General features: G+C 40.6%; 1 protein-coding gene and 1 long non-coding RNA gene across 4 annotated transcripts in view; one reads left to right on the forward strand and one right to left on the reverse strand.

Annotated features, from left to right (window-relative positions):
* The window catches only part of ntng2a (netrin g2a), a 121048-nt gene that overhangs the window by 84274 nt on the left and 9457 nt on the right, over positions 1-27317 (reverse strand). Inside the window, exon 2 of the mRNA XM_062999099.1 lies at positions 7796-8439. Within this exon, the coding sequence (XP_062855169.1) occupies positions 7796-8439 (644 nt within the window). The remainder of the gene's footprint in view (positions 1-7795; positions 8440-27317) is intronic.
* LOC134318269 (uncharacterized) lies at positions 9818-25564 on the forward strand. 3 transcript variants are annotated; one of them, XR_010013370.1, is made up of 6 exons: positions 9818-9872; positions 10050-10115; positions 10456-10508; positions 12262-12325; positions 12419-12480; positions 24777-25564. It is a non-coding gene; the product is annotated as an uncharacterized LOC134318269 (long non-coding RNA). The 3 variants fall into 3 exon arrangements; XR_010013369.1 differs by lacking the exon at positions 10456-10508; XR_010013368.1 differs by lacking the exons at positions 9818-9872; positions 10050-10115; positions 10456-10508 and having other exon boundaries at positions 11866-12325.

Below are 27317 nucleotides of genomic sequence, written 5' to 3' on the forward strand. Positions count from 1 at the left end.
AAATTAAAAGTCAAGACAGCCTTAGTGATGCATCTTAAGAAACCTGAGTCCAACTCCTGATCGTACTGACAGTCTGACATTTCCAAAATCATTCTAAAGGGGGAAGTGACAGAGGGGTCGGAGAGGATAATGGTTCTGTCCAGATCTCAGAGAGAATGGGTGCTTCTAACTGATCCATCTGTCCAGTGCTGAACGCCTGGCTGCTGTCTACATCAGACCTCTGATATAGGATCGCTGTCTAGCTGACAACCGGCCTGTTTTTGCTATTTATAGTTTATTTCAACAAACCGTCACTGGTGTTTCTTTTCTTGTACTAAAAAAGTGCACTGGGTAGAATTGAGCAGTTGCAAGATGAACTACAACAACTAGTTGACCCTAGATCACTGGCCATTGGTGATTGTGGAGGCCTTGGAGGGAATTTACTCATCCTGAGGGTCAACAGCCCAGACATAATCATTAAATCAGAATTAAATAATAAGAGTTTGCACTGTAGAGTGAATCTCTGCCTATTTATTCTGTTTAAGAAACTATTAGGATCTTGGCTATAACATGACTAGCAGGAGGGATGTAAATGGATCCGACAACGACCTGTGTTTTCAACAAAAATAATAAAATCTCTTGCCATCTACTGTACATAATATTGTGAAAAGATTCAGGGAATCCGGAAAAATCTCAGTTAGGCAAGGGCAAGACCGAACACTACTATTGAACATGCATTGACCTTCAAGCCCTCATACGGCATTGTATAAAGAACTGTGATGCCACTGTGATAAATATAGTTAAGTCCACCACTGCAAGAAATGCAGCTCTAAATCCAGGCATCAATTCTATGCGGAAACACCACTGAGACCTCTGGGCTCATCTCAGATGGATTAAAAGACACCGGAAACTGGTAAGATGAGTCCACTTTTCAGTCTGTTTTAGGGGAAAACAGAGGTCAAGTTGACCATGCCAAACAAGAAAAGAAGCATCCAGACTGTTTTCAGCAGGAGGTGCAAAAGCCAACATCTGTCATGGTGTATGGGTACATTATTGGCCACGAGTGACTTGCACATGTGTGAAAGACTTTTAGGCAGCTGAAGTCTTGTATTAAGTAAGAATGGCCAAAAAGTGTACTAAACAATTAAAAAGTTTAATTATTAGGAAAGGAGATATAATACAACAGTAAACATTCTTCTGTCCCAACTTGTCTTAAGTGTATTGCAGGCATCAAATTCTAAATTTGCTTTTATTTTTTGTTGTCAGTTAAATAAAGATTCAAGCTAATTAACAAATCAGATTCTTGTTTTTATTACATTTGACAAAATGTCCCAACTTTTTTGAAAATTTAGTTGGTAAAGCATTGTTTGTTGGTAGTTCTTGGATTGGATCTGACCATCCAGACATATTTCGGCTCAGTATGAAGTGACAACTGGGGTTTTCTTTCCAACCTCGGCCAAGAGATTATGTTTCATGGCTGTAATATGACTTTTAACCATCACCAAATGATTCATTAAAGTTGCTGCTTGTATTGTGCTTGTTTTCACCCAACATTAAAGCAACTTTTCTCTAACTTTCCCCCCAATTTTCTCCCCTAATCTAGTCATATCCAATGACCCTGATTGCATTACGCTTCACCTCTACCGATAAAACCCTCCACTGCTGACTGAGGAGCTTTGCAACCGACACACGCCCCCTCCGACACATGTGCAGTACTGACTGCCTCTTTTTACCTGCACGAGGCAAGTTCATATGCAGATCAGCCTTGTGCACAGAGAGCCACACCCTGATCAGCATTATTCCCCAACTCTGCGCAGGCGCCATCAATCAGCCAGCAGAGGTCGTAATTGCACTTGTTATGAGGAACCCTGGTCCGGCTTGTCCCACCCCTATGAACAACAGCCAATAGTTGTTCATGTAGCCGCCCAGCCCAGCCGGATGGCATCAGATATCAGAGATACCAGCTCTGGTGCGCTAGCGTATTTTACCGCTGCGCCACCTGAGCGGTATATTATTATAAATAAATATTACAAATAATGATATCTTGAAATTTTTGACTGAGGGGGAAAAAGATAGACCTTACTGTGTGAACCATACTCACAAAGCAAGATGAGCCACATTCAGGAGATGACATATGTCTACCAAAAAACTACCTTTGCCCATTTATGTACATGACCTCTTTTTGACCGAAAGCCGAACACAAGGCCCCTGTACCCTGACAGTTCTTTATTTACCCACTTCTCTGCTCAAAGTACTCATGAGTGGCATGTTGAATTGTCAGTACACCAAGAGAACAACATTACCGGTGCAGATCTGTCTCACTGCTGATTTTATTATGTAGCATCAGTCAGATATCAGATATGCTACGGCTGCTTAATATACGGCCCGGGATGGGGCGGATGTAGCAGGGGAATGCGCAGAAAGACAGACATGGAGATATTTATTTCCTAGTGGGATGGGCGGTGGTGAAGAAGCAGTTAATGAACCGAGGTCTTTGCATACATCAACACAATCTCTGGGAATTACTCTTCCTTAATTAATTTTCTCACGTTCCAGGTTTAATTAGAGTTCACCCAATATCTTAGGGATGTTTGGATGCTTGAGGAAAAGCTCCCTGTGCTATTTCTCCATTTCCAAATCGGGCCTGATCCAGTGGGACTCGTGTTTGCGTGCTGAGTCTCTTATGCCTGGATCACATGTCAGAAGGCGGTGCGCTTTGTGGAAGAGAGAGGAGAGATGAAACACAAGTCTGCTTGCTCCTGCACTACTGAAGCAAGAATGCGAGCTACACGCACAGAGTGACGGCGCCTTGTTACGACGCTCGACGAATGCGGTGCGCTAGTACGCTATTCTTTGTGAAGGTTCCTCTTTTGCCTGGAAGACATAGCTCTGCTACTGTGCTCTAAAATAATCAAAAGCAGCAGAACAAAAACAACGGAATCAATTATTATGACAGGTTCTATTTAAAAGTGCACTCTGTTAACACTGAAGTTTTGGCTAAAGTGCCTTACAAAGTGTTCAGTCTATTTGTTTACCTAAATGACCCAGATTACACATTTTAAATACAGTAAAAAGTTGTTTTTCTCAGTTGATCTATAAAACATTACAAATTATGTCAATTGTCTAAAATGCAATAATAAAGATAGTAACATGTAATACATTTATGCATTGTGTAACCAACCTACCCTAATTAACAGCCAACGTCTGTGCAAAACAAAGAAAAATAGCTAATTTCTTTGTGAGGTCTATAAGTAAATGTGGTGTAGTAAGTAAAAGTATGATGGAGAACGTTGGCAAAACAACTCAAAAAGGTATAGAGGTCAGTGTTAACTCAGCACTGTTATCTCAAAATTTGAAGTACTAGACTTCTACCACTTCTACCTTATATTTTAAATAAATTTCTTGATAACTAGGTTGGGGCGGCACGGTAGCTCTGTGGGTATCACTGTCGTCTCATAGCAAGAAGGCCTGGGTTTGATCCCTAGACGGTTCTCCCTGTGTTTCTCTTCCGGTTTCCTTCCACAGTCCAAAAACATGCAGTCAGGTTAATTGGAGACACTGAATTGCCCTACAGGTGAATGGGTGTGTGTGTGTATGTGTGTCTGCCCTGCGATGAACTGGCGCCCCCTTCCAGAGTTTTACTGTGTGCCTTGCGCCCATTGAAAAGCTGGGATAGGCTCCAGCACCCCCCCCCCCCCCCCCCCCCCCTCCCTGACTGTATAAGCGGTTAAGAAAGTGAGTGAGTGAGAATAACATGGTCATGTTGCTCTTACTTTTAAAATGAAGCAGCTCATTGCTTTATCAATACAGTAGCAGAGTAGTTTTATGGACACTTCTTAACGTGCATTAATTACAGTAACCAAACTTGGTGTGGTTTGTGTGTGATGAATCAAATAGTTGGGAATCTCTGTGGGAATGTGTGTGCGTGTTTGCCCTGCGATGGACTGGTGACCTGTCCGTGGTGTTTCCTACCCTTCACCCGAAGAACTGAACCATGAATGAATGAATGAATAATTTCTAATAAATACCATGACGACATGAAAATGTGAATAAATGGAAACATATAATGTAGCCTGATACTGTTGGGATTATTTAGCATGAACTAATTTAACTACAATTTTATAAAGTAACAGCATTTAGCTGACTACTGTACATATGGACAGGCATGAAATATGTGTGTATGACAAATGTGAGGTAGTAGCATAAGGATCCCAGTTTCCATATAAAATGTCATTTGCATTAGCTCCTCTTTGCCCAAAAGCTTAAACTGGGAAGAACATTAAAATAAAAACAGCCATGATGTCTTTTTAAGATCCATTTAATGTCCTGATCACGGTTTCTTCAAACATCTGGGGTGAGACCTAAAAGTTGCTGTAAAGCAGCCCTCCTTGACTAACCTGACAGACCTTAAAACATTTAAGAGGAATGGTTTAAAATTACAAAACTTAGATAAAACAAGGTAAATATTATAAAATTTAAAAAGAAAATTAGCTACCAACTATGACCAAACAAGACAATGTACCAAACAAGATGGGTGAATATTTGTGACTTGTTAACATATTTAATTTAATTTGATTTAATTGTAGTTTTAGTCATGCTTTAATAAAATGTTTTAGCTTTCCAGTCGTACAAATGCTATGTTGTAACAATTGTTTAAAAATAGTGTTGGGGTGGGGGTTCTTGTTTAAAGCAGTGTAAACAGACAGGCATCCTTATGAGAGCGCACATTATCTAATCATAGAAGTGAGACACAAACCACAGTGGTGAAAAATTACAAGCGAGCCTGAATCCCTTTTAACAGCTAACGCTACATCTTACTCAATTAGGGCTGCTTAGCCCATGTTGTTATACCCCATTTAATGTAATTACCAGTGATTATAACTACACTCTCGATGACAGATGAAAACGAGGCATGACTGAAGAAGCAGGGCTGCCCCACTGCTGATCCGGGAGCACATTAGAAGGACAAACCACCCAACCACAACCCTTCATCCCACAGTCTGTGGAGTCTATTTAGAGCAGAGTATCAGGCAGGCAGAGACGTTTTCATTATTTAGCAATGCAAAAACTCTTCCCAATATTGCGGGATAAATAAAATATCCAGGAACAATTTTACATGCCGTATTAACCTTGCATTTCCAGTGCCTGACTCGGTCATTACGAAACAACCGGCATCAGTCAGGCTTCACCCAGGTCTATTTAAACCATCCCTCTCGCTGTCGCCCTTAAAACAATTTCCTGTTTGACATACTAGAATAACTATTGATTGAAGGCTTGTATTACCGGAGGTTCGAGCTCTGCATCGATGCCCTCATTGTGCATATTTTTATCATTTGGAGGCAGGCAGATCCGTTTTTGATACAAGTGCTTTCCTTAGTTTTTGGTGGATTAAAAAAAACAATCTCTGGGTTTGAATCTGTCTCAATGTCTTAATCAGTGGCTGTATGACTTTAAAGGAACACAACAGTGTTTTTAAATGCAAAGCACATTATAGATCTGACTTGTAACTCACTTATTAACTCATAGTTAGCAGCCGGAAGTTTTTCGACGAGCTCCATTACCACTCCTGGTAATGTAGGCACACCGGCACACTTTGCATTAATGAAGTGGGTGTCCTTGTTTAATGAATTCCCCATCAATGGCATGTGTGGTGGAGAATTTTAACATCTTCTTGTACTGAGAAACAAACAGGAAAGTTGTTGACTACTTTCTGAGAAACAACAACCCCCCCCGGGACAGGATGCCAATCATTTACGTTGTTTCAGCCACCCAACCCCCTCAAACATAGCCAATCATGTCTGTATGTAGATGCCTGACCAGTCGATAGCACAGCTGGGGATTCAAACCCTAGCAATAGTTGGTTAGCGTAATTTAGTGCCTCTTGAATTTGCATATTTCACTAATAGTAAAGCTACTTAAATGCTTTGACCTCTTCACATTCTTTGACCTCTTCCAACATGGTGAAAGCCGTAAATATAGAAGGTATGACATTTAATAATACCTCCCACAAACTATTTCATAAAAGCAACAAAATTGTTCTTGGTCAGTCTGGATACTGGATTGGATGGCATAACTGTCTTTACATGTCATGTTTTTATTGTTTTTAAATGCAAGGTTATCCTACGTTCAGACGGCAGCAATTTTTCATCTCTTGTCGCCCGAATCACTGATCGCTCATCAATCTGTGTTCACAGTGGAAGCGTCATCACCTGTGGCCGTTTGATTTCCATGGTTTAACTGGCGCCAAAGCAAATGCCATGCCAGTACAGCATACTTTACTGGGTAGTATTTACAAAGCATATAAAAAATAAAACTATAAGTCTATACTGTTTTTAAACAAATCACACTTTTGGAATCATCTCCGCGTAATGCTTTACTGTCTTTGTTATCACTGCTGTCTATTTGCTAAATTTTAACACACAGCTACAATGAGTTTCTCTTCCATGTCTAGTAGGAACTATTATCTATGAACCACAACCGGAGCGTATTGTTTCAAGGTGCTCAATTGCTCAGTTCCTATTCGCATAATTTGCATAAAGTAAAACTCTGTACACCTTTTTTCACGTCGCTAATGTTCGCTCCACCTCCTGTCGCTGGAAATCACCAGCTCTTATTGAAAATGAATGACAGCCGGTTGCTTTGTCTCGTCACAACGCTGCCGGTCTGAACGTAGGATTAGTGAGAAGAATCATGAACACTCCATGTGTTTTACAGCAAGAAGGTCCTGGGTTCGATCCCCAGGTGGGGCGGTCCGGGTCCTTTCTGTTTGGAGTTTGCATGTTCTCCCTGTGTTTCCGTGGGTTTCCTCCGGGTGCTCCGGTTTCCTCCCACAATCCAAAGACATGCAAGTGAGGTGAATTGGATAATTATTTAAATTATCTATTTTTTCCCACTTTTCCCCCCAACTTTTATCCCCATTCTAATCGTGTCCAATTACCCTGATTGTGTCCCTTATACTGATTCGACCCTTTTGCCGCTGACTGAGGACGCCACTCAACTGACTTGCGCCCCCTCCGGCACGCAGTCAGTACAGCCTGCATTTTTCACCTGCACGAGCCGAGTTCATACACCGAGAGACTCTGCGCACGGAGGGTCACACCCCCCTCAATGTTATTCCTCAGCCCTGTGCAGTTGTACCAGTTATGAGGATCTATGCTCCGACTCTACCCCTAAGCCCCTGAACAACAGCCAAACGTTGTTCATACTGCCGCCCAACCCAGTCGGAAAGGTAGAGCTGAGTTTCGATACGATGCATCTAGAAACCCAACTCTGGTGCGCTAGCGTGCTTTACCGCTGCGCCACCTGAGCGGCCGTAATTACCGTTCTTGTCATGACTGTAACCAAAGTGTAAAAAACATGACGTTAAAATCCTAATAAACAAACAAACAAACTTGGGTGTGAATGTCAATTGTTTCAGAAAAGAAAGTAGATGTTAGGAGATCGTTAACATATGCATTACAATTTTTAGCTATCCGAGTACAGAAGGTTCCAAATTCCCCAGATCTCAATCCAATCAAGCAATTGTGAATTATGCCATAATATTTCATAGCTCAGGCTTGGGTATGACTATTTTGGTGTGACCTTAGCTAAGACATTTGTTGTAGGAGTGTAACATTGACAGTTGTAAGCTGTGTTTTATTTGGATGCTAAATTATTAGTGCTTTGTGATTTATCAACAAATAAAATAGCTATTGTGACCAACATGTATGAAGTAGGTGCATTGTGAAAGCACAAATGAATGGTGCTAGTATCAGCTGGTCCACTTGGGACCTTTTGAACCCCCCTGAAAACAAGACCTTACTTTCTCTGATCTTACCTGGCGGTGACTTCGATGTTAGAGATGGCGTAAAAGTACTTCAGCAAGTTGTCCCTCTGCACATACGTTCCTCCGAGCGCTGGCTTCAGCAGGCGCAACCTCAGATCAGTGAACGTGAAGAAATCTCTCAGACCTTTCATGCTCTCCATGCGTGTGTACAGGTTGTCCATATTGAGCAGCCTGGGCCCTGCAAAAATAGCAAAACGGTCCCGAACCTCAAAGCGTACAATCTTTTCATTTTTGGAGCCCACCCAGCGTGAGTACTGCTCGGTGCAGATGACCCGGGTCACGTTGGCAGCCGACAGATGCTCCACCCGTTTGGCGGGCATGCCGAACGCTTCCGAGCAGTCGTCAGCATAGTACTGGTACGGCTGCCAGCTTCGGCCTTTGTCCAACGACTTCTCGAGCACCATTATAGTGGGTCTGCCGTACTCAAACGTGATCTCTATGTCATCCGTCACCTCCAGGCTTTTGTTCCACGAGAGTGTGATGTTTGCAAGAAGTGGCTCTGGGAAGCGGCTCCATGTCACCGTCTGCCAGTATGTGATGAGGCCGTTGGTCTCACGATCCTGCATCAGCTGCGGTGGGTGGGCCAGGTCAGTGGTTGAGGCATCACATTCGTCGCTGCACAGGTATGGGTTTTCCTACACCAGGAACACAAAGACAGTCTCAGTCAGCATTTCAGCATCATCATCTTAAACAGACTTTTAGATTCAAGATTCAAGAGTTTTACTGTCATATGCACAGAAGAAACAGCAGTTACGCTGTACAATGAAATTCTTACTTTGCTTGTCGTATTATGGGTATATATACATAAAACAAGATTAAACTAACATAATAAAACAGTAAAAAACCTATAATATTTTTATATACAAAAATAATAAAAATAAACTATAGCAGCAAAAAAGGCGAGTAGCAGCAGTCATAGTAAGGTGCAGTTATGCAATGTATTTTTGTGCATGTAGCAGCAGTTATTGTACAGTTGTTCTAGCAGATGTTTCAGCACACATATTTATGAATATTATGGAACATTTCAGAACTGTGCTCATTTCATTTTCATCCACTGCTTTATCCTGTTAAGGGTTGTGGTGGGTCTAGTTCCAACAGAAAACACTGGGCGCAAGGCAGGAATACAGTGGACATGGGAGCAATCCAACGCAGGCAGACCCAACAGCATTTTGTATACAGTATATATAAAAATGACTAATTTCATGCCTGGAGCACACTTAAAAAAAGTTTGGACATTATCATTGCGTTCCATCACCTTTTTAATCTTTGGGAATAACTGCAATGGACTGGCACCCTGTTCAGGGTGTTTCTGTGTGCCTTACACACATTGAGAGCTGGGATAGGCTCCAGCACCCTTTGCGCCCCTTATTAGGATAAGCGGCTTATAAAGTGAGTGAGTGAATCTTTGGGAATTGAGGATAGTATATATTGCAGTATGCTGTGTTTATTTTTGACATTGGAATGTACAGTATGTGCAGGCTTTGTATTCTGGTCTTGTAAGGCAAAAAGCTTTAATTCTACAATGCAGAGATGTGTCAAATACTTCATTAAGCAAAGAAATAATAACCATATGTGTTTCTTATAGAAGTTTAAACTGAATGATTTTATTTGAAATATTTTATTTTAAAAACACTTCATGTATAAATATGACAATGTCAAATAAAAACATTTCTGCTTCATTTATGCTAGAACTAAAACAAAAAAAGTCTTAAATTCTATAAAACGCTTTATCAGTTTGTGTTTGTTTAAAGGCAAGTGCTTGTTTCAGGAGGATAGTTTACATTTAATTTAAAAGGAAAACATCCGACAGTCAGAAAGCTTTAATCAAAAAAAGCAGCAACTTTGGAGGTATGAATAACTTACAGGCAACAGACCATAAAACTGACCAAAAAAGAGATCCACACCCACATATTTTAAGTATAAATGCTTAATTATTGTCCAGCATAAACAGTCAATGCATATTATTTCAACATATAAATTAGGCAGTGCTTACAAAATGTCCATGCTTGTTTTAGGTGGTTTTGGCAACCCTGAGTAATGAGTAATGAACGTATGGATTTAATATCAGGTAAATTAGTTTGATTTTGTATTTATTAATCATACACATGCTACTGCTAATTCTTAAATGCTTTATCAGTTTGTGTTTAGTTAAAGGCAAGTGCTTGTTTCAGGATGATAGTTTACATTTAATTTAAAAGACAATATGAATTAGGCGGTGCTAATACAAATGTTCTTGCTTATTTAGGGTGGTTTTGGCAACCCGGAGACTGGTCCGAACTTTTAAGTAACAAACGTATGGATTTAATGTCAGGTAAATTAGTTTGCTTCTTTTTTTTTTTTTGCTGATCATGCACATACTACTGCTAATTTTATAAAATAATTCATTAATTTGTGTTTACTTGAAGGCAAGTGCTTGTTTCAGGAGGATAGTTTACATTTAATTGAAAAGAAAAAATAACTGACAGCCAGAAAGCTTTAATCAAAAGAAAATCCTAAACTTTAGAGGTATTAACTGCTTACAGGCAGCAGCTTACCATAAAATAGATCCACACTAACATATTTTAAGTATACATGCTATAATCTCGTCCAGCATAAACAGCATAAAACATATGAATTAGGAAGCGCTAACAAAATGTCCATGCTTGTTTTAGGTGGTTTTGGCAACCCTGAGTAATGAGTAATGAACGTATGGATTTAATGTCAGGTAAATTAGTTTGATTTTGTATTTACTAATCATACACATACCACTGCTAATTCTAAAAATGCTTTATCAGTTCGTGTTTACTTAAAGGCAAGTGCTTGTTTCAGGATGATAGTTTACATTTAATTTAAAAGACAATATGAATTAGGCGGTGCTAAACAAATGTTCTTGCTTATTTAGGGTGGTTTTGGCAACCCTGCAACCGGGACTGAGTAATGAAAGTATGGATTTATGTCAGATAAATGAGTTTGAGTTTTTCTTTACTGATCATGTACATGCACTCCTGCTAATTATATAAATGCTTTATTCGTTTATGTTTACTTAAAGGCAAGTTCTTGTTTTGAGGAGCATAGTTTACATTTAATTTAAAAGAAAAAACGGACAGCTAGAACGCTTTAACCAGAAGAAAATCCTAAACTTTAGACTTATGAACTGCTTACAGGTGTCAGTTGACCATAAAATAGATTCACACTCACATATTTTAGGTATAAATGCTAAAATCTTGTCCAACATAAACATTCAATGCATATTATTTAACAATATGAATTAGGAAGCGCTAATAAAAATGTTAGTGCTTATTTTAGGTGGTTTTGGCAACCCTGAGACTGGTCACTGTCAGGACTTTTAAGTAATGAATTTATGGATTTAATGTTAGGTAAATAAGTTTGGTTTTTTTGCTGATCATGCCCATACTCCTGCTAATTCTATGAAATAATTTATTAATTTGTGTTTACATGAAGGCAAGTTCTTGTTTCTGGAGGATAGTTTTCATTTAATTTAAAAGGAAAAAAACTGACAGCCAGAAAGCTTTAATCAGAAGAAAACTATAAACTTTAGACTTATGAACTGCTTACAAGCAGCAGGTGACCATAAAATACATACACACCCACATATTTTAAGTATAACTGATAAATTATTGTCCAGCAGAAACAGTTAATGCAGTAATTTAACAATATAAATTAGGCAGTGCTAATAAAAATGTTGTTGCTTATCTTATCTGAATTTGGCAACCCTGTGAGTCTGGGCTTTTGAGTAATAAACCTATCGGGTAAGTGAGTTTGTTTTTTTCTGGTCATGCACATGCTCCTGCTAATTAAAAAAAATGCTTTATAAATATCAATGCGAAATCTTGTCTAGAATAAACAGTTAATGTTTGTTATATTGTTTAAGCATATAGCAGTGCTAATAAAATCGTTCTTGCTTATTTTATGTGGTTTTGGCAACCCTGCGACCAGTCAGGACTTTTGAATAATGCTTTTTTTCTTTACTGATCATGCACATACTCCTGCTAATTCTAAAAATTCTTTATAAATATCAATGCAAAATTTTGTCTAGAATAAACAGTAAATGTTTATTATATTGTTTAAGCATATAGCTTTGCTAATAAAATCGTTCTTGCTTATTTTTTATGGTTTTGGCAACCCAGCGACCAGTCAGGACTTTTGAATAATGCTTTTTTTCTTTACTGGTCATGCACATACTCCTGCTAATTCTAAAAACGCTTTATAAATATCAATGCAGCAATCTTGTCTAGAATAAACAGTAAATGCTTATTATATTGTTTAAGCATATAGCTTTGCTAATAAAATCGTTCGGCTTATTTCTTATGGTTTTGGCAACCCTGCGACCAGTCTGGATTTTTAAATAATATCTTTTTCTTTACTGATAATGCACATACTCCTGATAATTTTAAAAATGCTTTATCAGTTTATTTCAGGAGAATAGTTTAATTTAATTTTTTTTTTAAATCTGACAGCCCGAAATTAGGAAAAACTGCAGCTGGAGGTATAAACTGCTTACAAGGAACACATCACCATAAGGTACATAATTGCTAGCATTTGAATTAAAAGTAAAATTAGAAAACTCCATTATAATTGTTGGCAGCGCTAATACAATGTTCTTGCTTATTGCAGATGATTCTGGCAACCTGGACAGTCTGGACTTGTACTTAATAAACATATGAATTTAATGTCAGGTAAATGAGTTTGATTTTGAATAAAACTCATGTGAATGTTGATACTAATATAAGTAAGACGCTGCTGAGATGCATTAAATGGAACCATTACTATCAGTTAGGTGTAATTTTCCATCAGTACGCTGACTTTTCAGATTAACTAGTAGATTTATACCCACTACTGTGACTGGCTGATAAAATTGGCTCTAGTATTCTGCTGACACTGTGGCTAAACGGCTTGGCCTGTGCGTTGTCATGTGGTTACCTCTGACCTCTTAATTCCAGCTGTATCCTCAGAGTAAGACGTTAACAGCCGCATTACCAGAGTTAATCCCCCCAGCAGGTTTCTGAATTGAGTCTGGTTTTGGGATGTGAGTATGTCAGTAGGGCACCGTGTGAGTGCAGACATGGCTTCATGTGTTTATTACATTCCACCTTGACACAGATTAAAGATTAGGTTTCCAGGTATAATCCTAAAATATAGATGGACTAATATGTATATATATATATACTGTATATACAGTATATATACACATATTAGCACGGTGGCTCCATCTGGGAATCGAAGCCAGGACCTTGTTATGAGACGAGCCACCGTGCCACCCTCGACACGTTTTAATACCAGTTTGTAAAATGGTGAGATGCAAGCCATGCATTTAAAAAAACTGTATATATATATATATATATATATATATATATATATATATATATACACATATTAGCACGGTGGCTCCACCTGGGAATCGAAGCCAGGACCTTGTTATGAGACGAGCCACCGTGCCACCCTCGACACGTTTTAATACCAGTTTGAAAAATGGTGAGATGCAAGCCATGCATTTAAAAAAACTGTATATATATATACAGTATATATACAGTGTATCACAAAAGTGAGTACACCCCTCACATTTCTGCAGATATTTAAGTATATCTTTTCATGGGACAACACTGACAAAATGACACTTTGACACAATGAAAAGTAGTCTGTGTGCAGCTTATATAACAGTGTAAATTTATTCTTCCCTCAAAATAACTCAATATACAGCCATTAATGTCTAAACCACTGGCAACAAAAGTGAGTACACCCCTAAGAGACTACACCCCTAAATGTCCAAATTGAGCACTGCTTGTCATTTTCCCTCCAAAATGTCATGTGATTTGTTAGTGTTACTAGGTCTCAGGTGTGCATAGGGAGCAGGTGTGTTCAATTTAGTAGTACAGCTCTCACACTCTCTCATACTGGTCACTGAAAGTTCCAACATGGCACCTCATGGCAAAGAACTCTCTGAGGATCTTAAAAGACGAATTGTTGCGCTACATGAAGATGGCCAAGGCTACAAGAAGATTGCAAACACCCTGAAACTGAGCTGCAGCACAGTGGCCAAGATCATCCAGCGTTTTAAAAGAGCAGGGTCCACTCAGAACAGACCTCGCGTTGGTCGTCCAAAGAAGCTGAGTGCACGTGCTCAGCATCACATCCAACTGCTGTCTTTGAAAGATAGGCGCAGGAGTGCTGTCAGCATTGCTGCAGAGATTGAAAAGGTGGGGGGTCAGCCTGTCAGTGCTCAGACCATACGCCGCACACTACATCAAATTGGTCTGCATGGCTGTCACCCCAGAAGGAAGCCTCTTCTGAAGTCTCTACACAAGAAAGCCCACAAACAGTTTGCTGAAGACATGTCAACAAAGGACATGGATTACTGGAACCATGTCCTATGGTCTGATGAGACCAAGATTAATTTGTTTGGTTCAGATGGTCTCAAGCATGTGTGGCGGCAATCAGGTGAGGAGTACAAAGATAAGTGTGTCATGCCTACAGTCAAGCATGGTGGTGGGAATGCCATGGTCTGGGGCTGCAAGAGTGCAGCAGGTGTTGGGGAGTTACATTTCATTGAGGGACACATGAACTCCAATATGTACTGTGAAATACTGAAGCAGAGCATGATCCCCTCCCTGCGGAAACTGGGTCGCAGGGCAGTGTTCCAGCATGATAATGACTCCAAACACACCTCTAGGACGACCACTGCTTTATTGAAGAGGCTGAGGGTAAAGGTGATGGACTGGCCAAGCATGTCTCCAGACCTAAACCCAATAGAACATCTTCGCGCTCCTCCACCTTCCGCTTGAGGATGCCCCAAAGTCTCGAATATCCGCCAGCTCCGTGATGTCGTCATGGAGGAGTGGAAAAGCATTCCAGTGGCAACCTGTGAAGCTCTGGTAAACTCCATGCCCAGGAGAGTTAAGGCAGTTCTGGGAAATAATGGTGGCCACACAAAATATTGACACTTCAGGAACTTTCACTAAGGGGTGTACTCACTTTTGTTGCCGGTGGTTTAGACATTAATGGCTGTATATTGAGTTATTTTGAGGGAAGAATAAATTTACACTGTTATATAAGCTGCACACAGACTACTTTTCATTGTGTCAAAGTGTCATTTTGTCAGTGTTGTCCCATGAAAAGATATACTTAAATATCTGCAGAAATGTGAGGGGTGTACTCACTTTTGTGATACACTGTATATATATACACACAGACAGTATATATGCATTGTATATACATTATATATACTGTATACCATAAATCAGCCATAACATTCAAACCACCTCCTTGTTTCTACACTCACTGTCCATTTAATCAGCTCCACTTACCATATAGAAGCACTTGTAGTTCTACAATTACTGACTGTAGTCCATCTGTTTCTCTACATACTTTTTTAGCCACTTTCACCCTGTTCTTCAATGGTCAGGACCCCCACAGGACCACCACAAATCAGATATTATTTAGGTGGTGGATCATTCTCAGCACTGCAGTGACATGGTGGTGGTGTGTTAGTGTGTGTTGTGCTGGTATGAGTGGATCAGACACAGCAGCGCTGCTGGAGTTTTCAAATACCATGTCCACTTTATTAGACACTCCTACCTAGTTGGTCCACCTTGTAGAAGTCAGAGACAATCACTCATTTATTGCTGCTGTTTGAGTTGGTCATCTTCTAGACCTTCTTGAGTTGGTCATCTTCTAGATGTGCTGCAGCTCAGTTTCAGGGTGTTTGCAATCTTCTTGTAGCCTTGGCCATCTTCATGTAGCGCAACAATTCGTCTTTTAAGATCCTCAGAGAGTTCTTTGCCATGAGGTGCCATGTTGGAACTTTCAGTGACCAGTATGAGAGAGTGTGAGAGCTGTACTACTAAATTGAACACACCTGCTCCCTATGCACATCTGAACCAAACAAATTAATCTTGGTCTCATCAGACCATAGGACATGGTTCCAGTAATCCATGTCCTTTGTTGACATGTCTTCAGCAAACTGTTTGCGGGCTTTCTTGTGTAGAGACTTCAGAAGAGGCTTCCTTCTGGGGTGACAGCCATGCAGACCAATTTGATGTAGTGTGCGGCGTATGGTCTGAGCACTGACAGGCTGACCCCCCACCTTTTCAATCTCTGCAGCAATGCTGATAGCACTCCTGCACCTATCTTTCAAAAACAGCACTTGCATGTGACGCTGAGCACGTGCACTCAGCTTCTTTGGACGACCAACGCGAGGTCTGTTCTGAGTGGACCCTGCTCTTTTAAAACGCTGGATGATCTTGGCCACTGTGCTGCAGCTCAGTTTCAGGGTGTTGGCAATCTTCTTGTAGCCTTGGCCATCTTCATGTAGCGCAACAATTCGTCTTTTAAGATCCTCAGAGAGTTCTTTGCCATGAGGTGCCATGTTGGAACTTTCAGTGACCAGTATGAGAGAGTGTGAGAGCTGTACTACTAAATTGAACACACCTGCTCCCTATGCACACCTGAGACCTAGTAACACTAACAAATCACATGACATTTTGGAGGGAAAATGACAAGCAGTGCTCAATTTGGACATTTAGGGGTGTAGTCTCTTAGGGGTGTACTCACTTTTGTTGCCGGTGGTTTAGACATTAATGGCTGTATATTGAGTTATTTTGAGGGAAGAATAAATTTACACTGTTATATAAGCTGCACACAGACTACTTTTCATTGTGTCAAAGTGTCATTTTGTCAGTGTTGTCCCATGAAAAGATATACTTAAATATCTGCAGAAATGTGAGGGGTGTACTCACTTTTGTGATACACTGTATATACTGTATATATTATTATCTAATTTCTTGCCCTGTTTAAGCTTAATTAAGTTGGGGCTGGATTACCTTATAAGGTCCACTCACATATGCCATTAAGATCTTTATGTTGCCACTTGGGGTTCTTATGTGCCATTCAGTGTTTATCAACTTAACTTGATTTAAGCAGTTCTGTAGGAGCTAACAGGGTCATGAAATGGATGATTAATCTTTAATTAACCTTGATTAACTAAGTGTTAGACTAAAATGTATTTGTAGCTGTACATTCTGATTCTGTCTAAGGCGAGGCAACCTCGCTTTGACCCCAGAACTATGTGACATCATATGTTTGCATGATGTTCTAACTGCAGTTAACAACTGTCACATATCTCCCACTCTTGCTCACACACACACACAATGCTTAAGAGAGAACCGACTGGGCACCAGTAGACAGCTGAGTTAGGAGGAACAATCATTTGTAATGATTAACACCTTGTATGGTACCACTAAGCGGCACCAATTACCACCTATGCCAGCTTGCGACCAGACACCACATGGCAAGCAAAGCTGTCACTAAATACACCTTAATAAGAGTGTGGCATGAAACCTTCTTCCAATGCATGAGACCTGACAGATGTGTTAATCCCACCTGCTAGGCAAATAGAAGTTATGACCAGTTATGACGTTAATAAGAACATTCCGGTACAGCTCCATACCAAGCAGCATTCCAGCCTGAAATCTAATCTTAGCATGATGAACCTGTGTTACCTCAAATCCTCAATCCTCCTCTCAGTGAACAAATCCAGGCCATCTGCTCCTCCAGGTGGTTCTTGTCCTAAAACCTTACAGCTGTTAGTCTGACAGGAATCCCGTCACTGATAACAGGGGACACGGCACTAAGTACTGTGTTTGATCCTGAGCAGGGACCCGTGTCGGTGAACAGACAATTGATTCTTTCACACCCTAGTGGTACTTTTAAACGTACATTTAAACGTACATTTAAAAAGCACAAATCACTGCTGGTGTTCCAGCACTTTTTATAACTGTGCTATAAAATTCGTCTTAATTCCAGACTGGACTGAGTTCATATAAGTGAAGAGATCATGCTACTTCCATTTATTTTACTCTCATTTTGATTGGAAGCAGTTTAACAGTGTGCAGCAAGCTCTAGAGGCAAGGATGAACACACCAGGCTCAGTGGGTTTTTGCCACTAGTAGGTGTCACTGTTGCAGAGGTGTCTCCCCATCTGACATTCCCTCCCTCAGACACGGTTGATTGTGTCTGTAGATTGACCCTGCAATCTTCACAGACAAACATTAGCAGTTGGTCATACTAATGATCCACAGGATGTCACAAATTAGTTAAATGTCATATTTCTACCCTCCATCTTTTAAAAATCTTTACCTTTTGAATTTTTTCTCATTTTAATTCTACTGAATGAACTGCATTTACATTTACATTTTCGGCATTTAGCAGACACTTTTATCCAAAGCGACTTACGATTATGACTGAACACAATTTTGAGCAAATTGAGGGTTAAGGACCTTGCTCAGGGGCCCAACAGTGGCAACTTGGTGGTAGTGAGGCTTGAACCGGCAACCTTTTGGTTACTAGTCCAGTACCTTAACCACTGAGCTATCACTGCCCTACTGCATACTGTGTTTTCTAACAATTGAACATGTCCAAAATTTTACCAAAACAGCAATTCTCTAAACATACACATGTGGTTCTTCTACAGAGATCCTGGTTACAAGCATCAGTAGAAGTAATTTAAGTCTTTATGCTACAAATATGTAGTAGTTTTTAAACACCTCACAGTCACTGCTGGACAGAGAATAGTCCACCAACCTAAAAAATATCCAGCAAACAACGCCCCGTCGACAGCGTCCTGTGACCACTGATGAAGGTCTAGAAGATGACCAACTCAAACAGTAGCAATAGATGAGTGATCGTCTCTGACTTTACATCTACAAGGTGGACCAACTAGGTAGGAGTGTCTAATAGAGTGGACAGTGAGTGGACACGGTGTTTAAAAACTCCATCAGCGCTGCTGTGTCTGATCCACTCATACCAACACAACACACACTAACACACCACCATTTCAGTGTCAGTGCAGTGCTGAGAATGATCCACCACCCAAATACCTACTCTGTGGGGGTCCTGACCATTGAAGAACAGGGTAAAAACATGAAAAAGCATGTAGAGAAACAGATGGACTGCAGTCAGTAATTGTAGAACTACAAAGTGCTTCTGTATACCATAGTGGAGCTGATAAAATGGACAGTGAGTGTAGAAACGAGGAGGACACACAGGACCAAAAGATACTCATATTTTTGTGATGCTAGTCAGGACATACCTGGCAACCTTGGAAATATGATTTACACAAAGCTAATTTGTATAATCTTTGGACTATACTATATACTAAACACGACTCATAATATGAACACTTCTCAACCCCTGAGCATCTATTCATTACCTACTCTGTCTGAGGTGACATTTACAACACTTTATCCATCATCTCTGAATCTTTAGTATACGTCAAGTCTTTAAGTTTTACAGCAGCTCTTAAATATATGCTCAGTCAGTAGCTGTTTAAAGGACCGTGTCTGTGTAGCTGTGGGCTGTGTAACATTAGTTTTTCTACATGGCAAGGTGGACCTCTTTTCTCCTGCCACGTGAGGTAATTAAAGGGAAACCAGCTCCCTCAAGGCCGGCAGTCATGCAGCAGCTGCTGGCTTGCAGCTTCAGCAAAGTGCTCCTATCTCATTTTACAGAGCACAGACAGAGACCATAAGGCTTCTTATAAAACAAGAAGTTTCAAAATACCTGGTTTTAATATGGAAAACAACTTCCTGACTAATTGTAGTTAGTTGGTATTTACTTTAGTATTTACTTTGATATTATTTAGTTGGTTGGTTGTCTGGCTGGCTGGTTGGTTGTCTGGCTGGCTGACTTGTGTGCAGGCTGGTTGGTTAGTTGGTTGTCTGGCTGGCTGGTTGGTTGTCTGGCTGGCTGACTTGTGTGCAGGCTGGTTGGTTGGTTGGCTGGATGGTTGGTTAGTTAGGCAGACAGGTATATAGGTAAATGTTGCAATAAGTAGGTAGGTAGTCAGTCTGTTAAATAATCAGTCTGTTAATATTTGTTATGTTATTTAGTCGGTTGGTTGGTTGGCTGGTTGGTTGTCTGGCTGGCTGATTGGTTGACAGGCTGGTTAGCTCAGTGATAGTGGCAGTGATGGCTCAGTGGTTAAGGTACTGGACTAGTAATCAAAAGGTTGCCGGTTCAAACCCCACCACCACCAAGTTGCCACTGTTGGGTCCCTGAGCAAGGCCCTTAACCCTCAATTGCTCAAAATTGTGTTCAGTCATAACTGCTAAATGCCGAAAATGTAAATGGTTGGTTGGCAGGTATATAGGTATATGTTGCAATAAGTGGGTAGGTAGTCAGGTAAATAGTCAGTCTGTTAATATTTGTTATATTATTTAGTCGGTTGGTTGTCTGTCTTCCTAGCTGGCTGGCTGGTTGGCAGGCTGGTTGGTCGGTTGGCTGGCTGGTTGGTTGTCTGTCTGGCTGGCTGGTTGGTTGGTTGGTTAGTAAGACAGACTGGTATATGGGTACATGTTGCAATAAGTGGGTAGGTAGTCAGGTAAATAGGTCAGTCTGTTATTCGGTCACTCAGTCAGAAGAAGTATTTTTGTAGGGAGAAAAACATGTAGGTAGTTAGGTACTGTCCTGTGTAGTTGCTTAGTTGGTTGTAAGTTTATTGATTAGGTTGATACATAGATTGGTTAGTAGGTACATCCAAAATTCACCTAGCCAGTTTAGTATGTTAAGAACATAGGTACCTACTTACCAGTTGGTAGGTACAGTACATGTGTAGGTAGATGAGTAGATAGGAATGTATGGTAGGTAGTTTATTGGGAAGGGATGGAGGTAGGATATAGTGTGGGAGATATTGTAGGTAGGTATGGTAGGTACTAGGAATTTAGGTAAGTACATAGGTAAGAAGTGTTGTAAATTTAGGTAATGTAGGTTTGGTAGGTAAGTGGGTAGGTAGGCATGTAGGTTGCCAGGTAGGTAAATGTCACAAAGGTGTGGGGGATTTATATATATAATTTACATACAAAAAATTGCAATTACTCATATAGTATGTCTTGTTTGTGTCTTGTGCCTGGTATTTTCTCTTCAAAAATCACACTTGCTGCACACTCGGTAGTGCTAGTTTGAAATAAATTAGTAAATGTGTGATGCCCTGTTAGCATTTAGCATTTATACCACCTGTCAGGTTTGTATTCCCACCCTGCCCCCAACGTAACTGTGACCCTGACATGCAAAATGCAGATACGAAATATGAATTAATGTACATGACAAGCTTCATATTCTCAACCTGCCTACTTAGGTATGAAGGTGTCGTCCCTATACTGAATTCTTGTATAGGTCTCCCCTCACACCCTTGAAATGATTGAAATGGTTTCTTTGTAATAATATTAATTTGTCTATTTATTAATTAATGTTTATAATAAAATGCACATTTATGAACCTTTTATATTTTATTAATCAAACCTAATCTGAGCAGCATGACTGGATTAAAATGCTGGATTAATATTAGATTGAATTTGACAATCTATATAAACAAACTGTCTTATTGTCTTAAAGCTGGTTGCCATTATGCTTTGAACAGTTTTATCTAACTAAGTGGTTAAATCTTGCAGAGATCTGGTTTGTGTTACTGTGAGAATGTCAGTATCAGACATGTGATATTAATATAGGCACTATGGACAAAATTGGACTGGCTCATCCCTAGCTCCATCTGTACATCTAGGCTCTGTGCTAATAAACACTGCACTAGTGCAGCTGCAACCAGGCTGCTTGTTCAGCAGTTCCTGACTGAAGCTTTAGGGAATTTCGGGGCTGTTGTATTGACTCTCTGCATGTCCTGCTAATCCTGTTAATTCATATTGCATGACTGGTGATCAGAGTGGAATGCAGCTATTGTCCTGCAATATGTGCCTTTAAATGAAACTGTAAACACTACTATATCTACTTTAATTTCTCTTTAAAACAGCATGTGTGTAGCCTACAGTCCTTATATCCACCCACACACCAAGCAAACGGTCGGCAAATACAATTTCAAAGCCAATATACAGTACATTTTAGTTAGTAAAAAGGTAAACCATGTTATTCTTTGACCCAGACTACGAAAAATCTACTAGGAATCTAGCTTTGAGGCACTGTAAATTATTCTCAAGGGTTAAGAAGCTATTACACTTAGGGGAATAAGGAATAAAAAGACGCAATTTAGCCATTAAAACTGTGTGGTGACTATCAGCCATCTTTCACAGCTCAGTGATACCCATGAGGGCGGCACGAAGGACCTGGGTTCGATACCCAGGCTGACAGGTTCGGGTCCTTTCTGTGCAGAGTTTGCATGTTCTCCCCGTGTCTGTGTGGGTTTCCTCCCACAGTCCAAAAACATGCAGTCAGGTTAATTGGAGACACTGAATTGCCCTACAGGTGAATGGGTATGTGTGTGTGTATGTGTCTGCCCTGCGATGGACTGGCACCCCATCCAGGGTGTTACTATGTGCGCCCATTGAAAAGCTGGGATAGGCTTCAGCACCCACTCGCGACCCTAATTGGATTAGCGGTTAAGAAAGTGAGAGAGTGAGAGTGATACCCATGATTTAAGTATAATCATAGTAGTTTTACTCATTACACCAACAGGACAAAATTATGTGGATACCTGACCATGTGCTACATCCCATTTCTGAAACCATGCACATTTATGAAGTTCCTACACTTATCTGGAAAGGCTCCCCACAAGAATTTAAAAAGTGTCTGTAATTATTGTAGCGTCCTGTGTTTTGTTAGAATTAATTAATGTAAATCGAGAGCATAACAAATGTTTAGGGAAAAATGTTATAATAAATATATAATACACATAAATAAATATGTATTAATAATATACATGTATGGCCGCTTAGGTGGCGCAGCGGTAAAAACACACGCTAGAACACCAGAGCTGGGATCTCGAATACCTGCCGGCTGGGCTGAGCGACCACATGAACAACGATTGGCCTGTTGTTCATATAGAGGTGGGATATTAAGCCAGATAGGGACTCTCTCATGACTGATGCACTACGACCTCTGCTGGCTGATCGATGGCGCCTGCACAGATACGAGGAAGGAGTGCGGATCAGTGTGTGTCTCTCCGTACACAGTGCTGATCCGCATATGCACTCGTCAATTGTAGGTGACAAGATTCATACAACTGTCTAGTAGTATCAATACCTGTTTTACCACTACTTTATCCCATTTAGGGTCATGATGGGTCCAATTCACTGGGTGAAAAGCAGAAAACACCCTAGATAGGTTGCCAGTCCATCACAGGGCAAACACATTTTTTTCTATTTTATTTATGCATTTTCTCCACTTTGTCTCCCGCTGCTGGGGATCCCTGATTGCAGTCGAGGTGGCAATCTTGCTGCTCACGCCTCCTCCGACCTGCGCGCAGCCCTTAGCGGAACCCTTTTTTCACCTATGTGCTCTGCACAGGTGCATCTCTATCTGCCAATCAGGGTCCTTACACAGCGTTTGAAGACATAGTCCGGTCGCCCCCACCAATTATGCCAGCTAAAACTGGAGCACCCAGACATGGGAAGAACATGCAAACTCCAGACCCAGACCACTCCACCTGAGAATTAAACCCAGGACCTTCTTGCTGTGAGGCATAAGTGTTACCCACCAAGCCACTGGGTCACCCTAGTACAGGCCAGTTAAAATTAATTGTACAAACGTTGTATTTATAATTATAATACATGAAATATATATTTTAAACTCGTGTTGTATGACCTCTGCTGGGTGATTGATGGCGCCTGCACAGAGACGAGAAAAGAGTGCGGATCAGGGTGTGTCTCTCCGTACACAGTGCTGATCCGCATATGCACTCGTCAATTGTACGTGACAAGATTCATACAACTGTCTAGTAGCATCAATATCTGTTTTACCACTACTTTATCCTATTTATGGTCACGATGGGTCCAATTCACTGGGTGAAAAGCAGAAAACACCATAGATAGGTTGCCAGTCCATCACAGGGCAAACACATTTTTTTCTATTTTATTTATGCATTTTCTCCACTTTTTCTCCCGCCCTTAGTGGAACCCTTTTTTCACCTATGTGCTCTGCACAGGTGCATCTCTATCTGCCAATCAGGGTCCTTACACAGCGTTTGAAGACATAGTCCAGTCACCCCCCCCCGCCCCCCCCCCCCCCCAGGACCTTCTTGCTGTGAGGCATAAGTGTTACCCACCAAGCCACTGGGTCACCCTAGTACAGGCCAGTTAAAATTAATTGTACAAACGTTGTATTTATAATTATAATACATGAAATACTGTATATATTTTAAACTCGTGTTGTACAATCTCAACACTGACCAACAGATCAAACCCAAAATGAATGAATCTTTTTTGTTCAGTTTTTGCCTTTTGAATAATTGGCGTGCTTAACAAAACGTAAACCAGTTTAATCAGTCATTTAGAAATGCAAATTAAACCTTTGAAAGAATCCAGGTTGCCCTCATGGTACAGAGGATTAGCATTTAATCTGCAGTAATTTGAGGAATCCCAGAAGTCCTGAGGAGGCACAAAAAACAGGCAGCTGGGGATTATAGCACACTGACACAAACACTACAGGATTGGCCCGTCCTCCTCTGGGACCATGAGAGAGCAAAAAAGCAGTCCGGACTCATGAAAAATTTATGATAAAACGGCACAAAATTACACACAGAGCCAGACCAGGCTTAAGATGTTCCGGGAACAAAGCAGGACGACATTCAAACAGTCAGTTCTGTACATACTGAGGGGATTACATGGCTTTTTTAACTGAAATCTCAAACAATCTGGACCAAATGTGTTTTGTTTCCCCATGGTGCCTGTGTAGATACTCCCTCACAGTTATTTATAGTTGTTGGTGCATTGGAACTTCAACATGGAGCGTATTATTCCTCAGACGGTACCGTCAGCGCAAACCACACCTTCGTTCAACCCAAAACTCAAAGGGAAACTTCAAAAACACATGCACAAACACCACAAGAGCTTAGATATGCATGCAGCAACGGGTACGGCTTCATCTTTCTGCTTAGCTAAGCTGAGATCCTGTTTTCACTTTCCCTCACATCTTTCTTTCTTACATCTCTCTCTAACACACACACCTCTCTCATTCTCTCGCTTTCTCTTCTCATTAGTTGTATATCCAGCGTAGCAGGAGCTACCATCACATTCGGGAAAGAGCAAAGACGCTGAGTAAAAATGCAACGGCATCTCCTGTGGGCGCTGAGTGACTGAAATTTCCTTTAAATCTTTAATGAGCCGGAAAGCTTTTCCAAAGAAAGCCAAGTTACTGAATCTGGAGGGTTTACGCTGATCAATTAACTCAACGGAGAGGAGGAGGGAGAGCCGAGACCGTCAAGTGTACACAATTTAACAGCACCTTTAATGGAGTAGTGAACATACTGTATCGAATATGTGGCTTACATTACTAGTCAAGTAGAGGGAAAACAACTAGACTTCAAGTCAAGTGCCTGGTTAATTGTGCACCCACATAACCCTCTCAATCCCAGTTTAATTTATTCATTTATTCATTTTTACTGACCACCTAATACTATTTAGGGTCACTGTGAGTCTGGCGCCACACATGCAGGAATCCATCACAGGACAACACACACTCAAACACCTATTTACTTACTCACACATAGAGGTCATTCATTCATTCATTGTCTGTTCTACCACTGCTTTAAGCAAAGGGTAAAAATCACCTTTTACAGGTGACAGGTCGCCAGTCCATCACACACACACACACACATGGGTCATTCCTGGGATTGACCTTAAAACTTTTTGAAAATGAAACACTGTTTTGTTCTGTTTATTTGTTTTTCATGTTTTTTTTATAAAAAGGACATGTTATATGTTTCCAAACTAATACTGGTCAAGCTCAAGCAAGCACACAAACTATAGGTTTTATTAAAACATTTTCATGCAGTCTCTGACCCAGGATGTCTACTGTTGTGTTTCTGTTTTTCAGCTGCACTTTAGGCCATTCTTTAAAGGATGCACACTAATATTAATATTTCTGTTATTATTATAACCAAACTGAATAATAAAGCTATATAAATCACACATGCACCTCATATACACTGTGACGTCCACCCTGATACGTATCAGGTTGTAACAGGGTGGACCATAACAGGGTGGACATTCTGACATAAAATTAGCCATTAGCTAGCGAGTAAGCAAAACCATGCTAGTATAAAAGTGAATTCAGACAAAGAATTCTCTGCTTTTTAGTGTGATAATTTTTAAAATGATCAAATCGTACTGCTTTTTCTCATATATCCCATTACAGGGTGGACATGTTATGGTTGACCATATAATACTTTTAGGATAAAATGTGGAAAAAAACTACATTAAAATGAGGAGTTAGCCACTCATCTTCCACAGTTGTTTTCCTTCCAAAGAGATCATGTGAGCTACAGGAAATGATGTCAGTATGTAAAACTGCTCTTCATTTTAAGAGACAGTAGTAAGAAATAACAGGGTGGACGGCAACTTGAGGGACGTGTGAAAAACCCTTATAATCAGCAATAAAATAAAACTCATAAAGAAAAAAAATCCAAGGTTTAAAGGGACGTAAGCAAACCTTTTAAACAGAATTGAAAGACATTGAGATACTTTCATGATTAAACCTCATATATCCATCACTAAATCAGAATGTACAGCACTGGGGACATGGGAAAACCTCTGGTATCTAAGAGATAAAAACAGTATGTATACAGTCATTTTATTTTGGGGGGGGGGGGGGGGGGGGGGGGGGTGTATAAAACAGTGTGTTTAGTATTTGAAAGTCTTAATTATTTCAGTAAGATGTTTAAAAATTGTATTGTTTAAAATTTACTTAATGAATATAATGATCAGTACTGGGGACACAAAAGGCATCGAATTGTAGGAATGACCCACATACAATCACACCTAGGACAAATTTGTATCCGGAGCTCCCTGAGGAAACTCGCATGGACACAAAGTAAACATGCATACTCCATACAGAAAGGACCCAGATCGTTCCACAGTGTTACCCACAAAGCCTCAATGCCAGCCTTGAGGTAAATTCAAGCAGCTGATCCACCTTTGCGTTTCCATTGGAAATAGAAGTACACCTACACAGACATGGGGAGAACATGCAAACTTCTCACAGATACTGACAAGAGACATGAAACAAATCTAGGTCTCCAGAACCCGTCACAGGGCAGTGGAATCTCCGAATCTCCAAAGAAGAACCTTGGCAGTAGGATGGGTCAGTAGGACGGGTCATCCTCGTTTCTATACAAGACAATGACACCCACCGTGCCACAGTGGGTACAGTTCACTCGGCCATCACAGTCCATCACAAGGCACACCCACACACTCATCCACTCTCACATCTCCAGTTAACCTGACTGCATGTCTTTGAACTGTGAAAGGAAACCCACGCAGACACGGCCCGCTTCACCTGGAATTCGAACCCAGGACTTTCTTGCCCACTGAGCCACCGTGCCGCCCTGCTACGTTACCTTGCTAGAAATGCTTGGTTTAACTATAAGTTTTGTCCCAACTATAAAGCATCTGTCCCAGGTTGCAACACTTACTACCGAGTTCCAAACTGCCTAGGGATGTACTGGTAATTAGGAGCTTTTAGGAATGAGTTTTTATAGCTAAGCAGATGCACACAGTCTTAGCACTACAGTGTCCAACTG

The sequence above is a fragment of the Trichomycterus rosablanca genome, chromosome 7 (genome assembly GCF_030014385.1).
Source record: "Trichomycterus rosablanca isolate fTriRos1 chromosome 7, fTriRos1.hap1, whole genome shotgun sequence".
Classification (NCBI taxonomy): domain Eukaryota; kingdom Metazoa; phylum Chordata; class Actinopteri; order Siluriformes; family Trichomycteridae; genus Trichomycterus; species Trichomycterus rosablanca.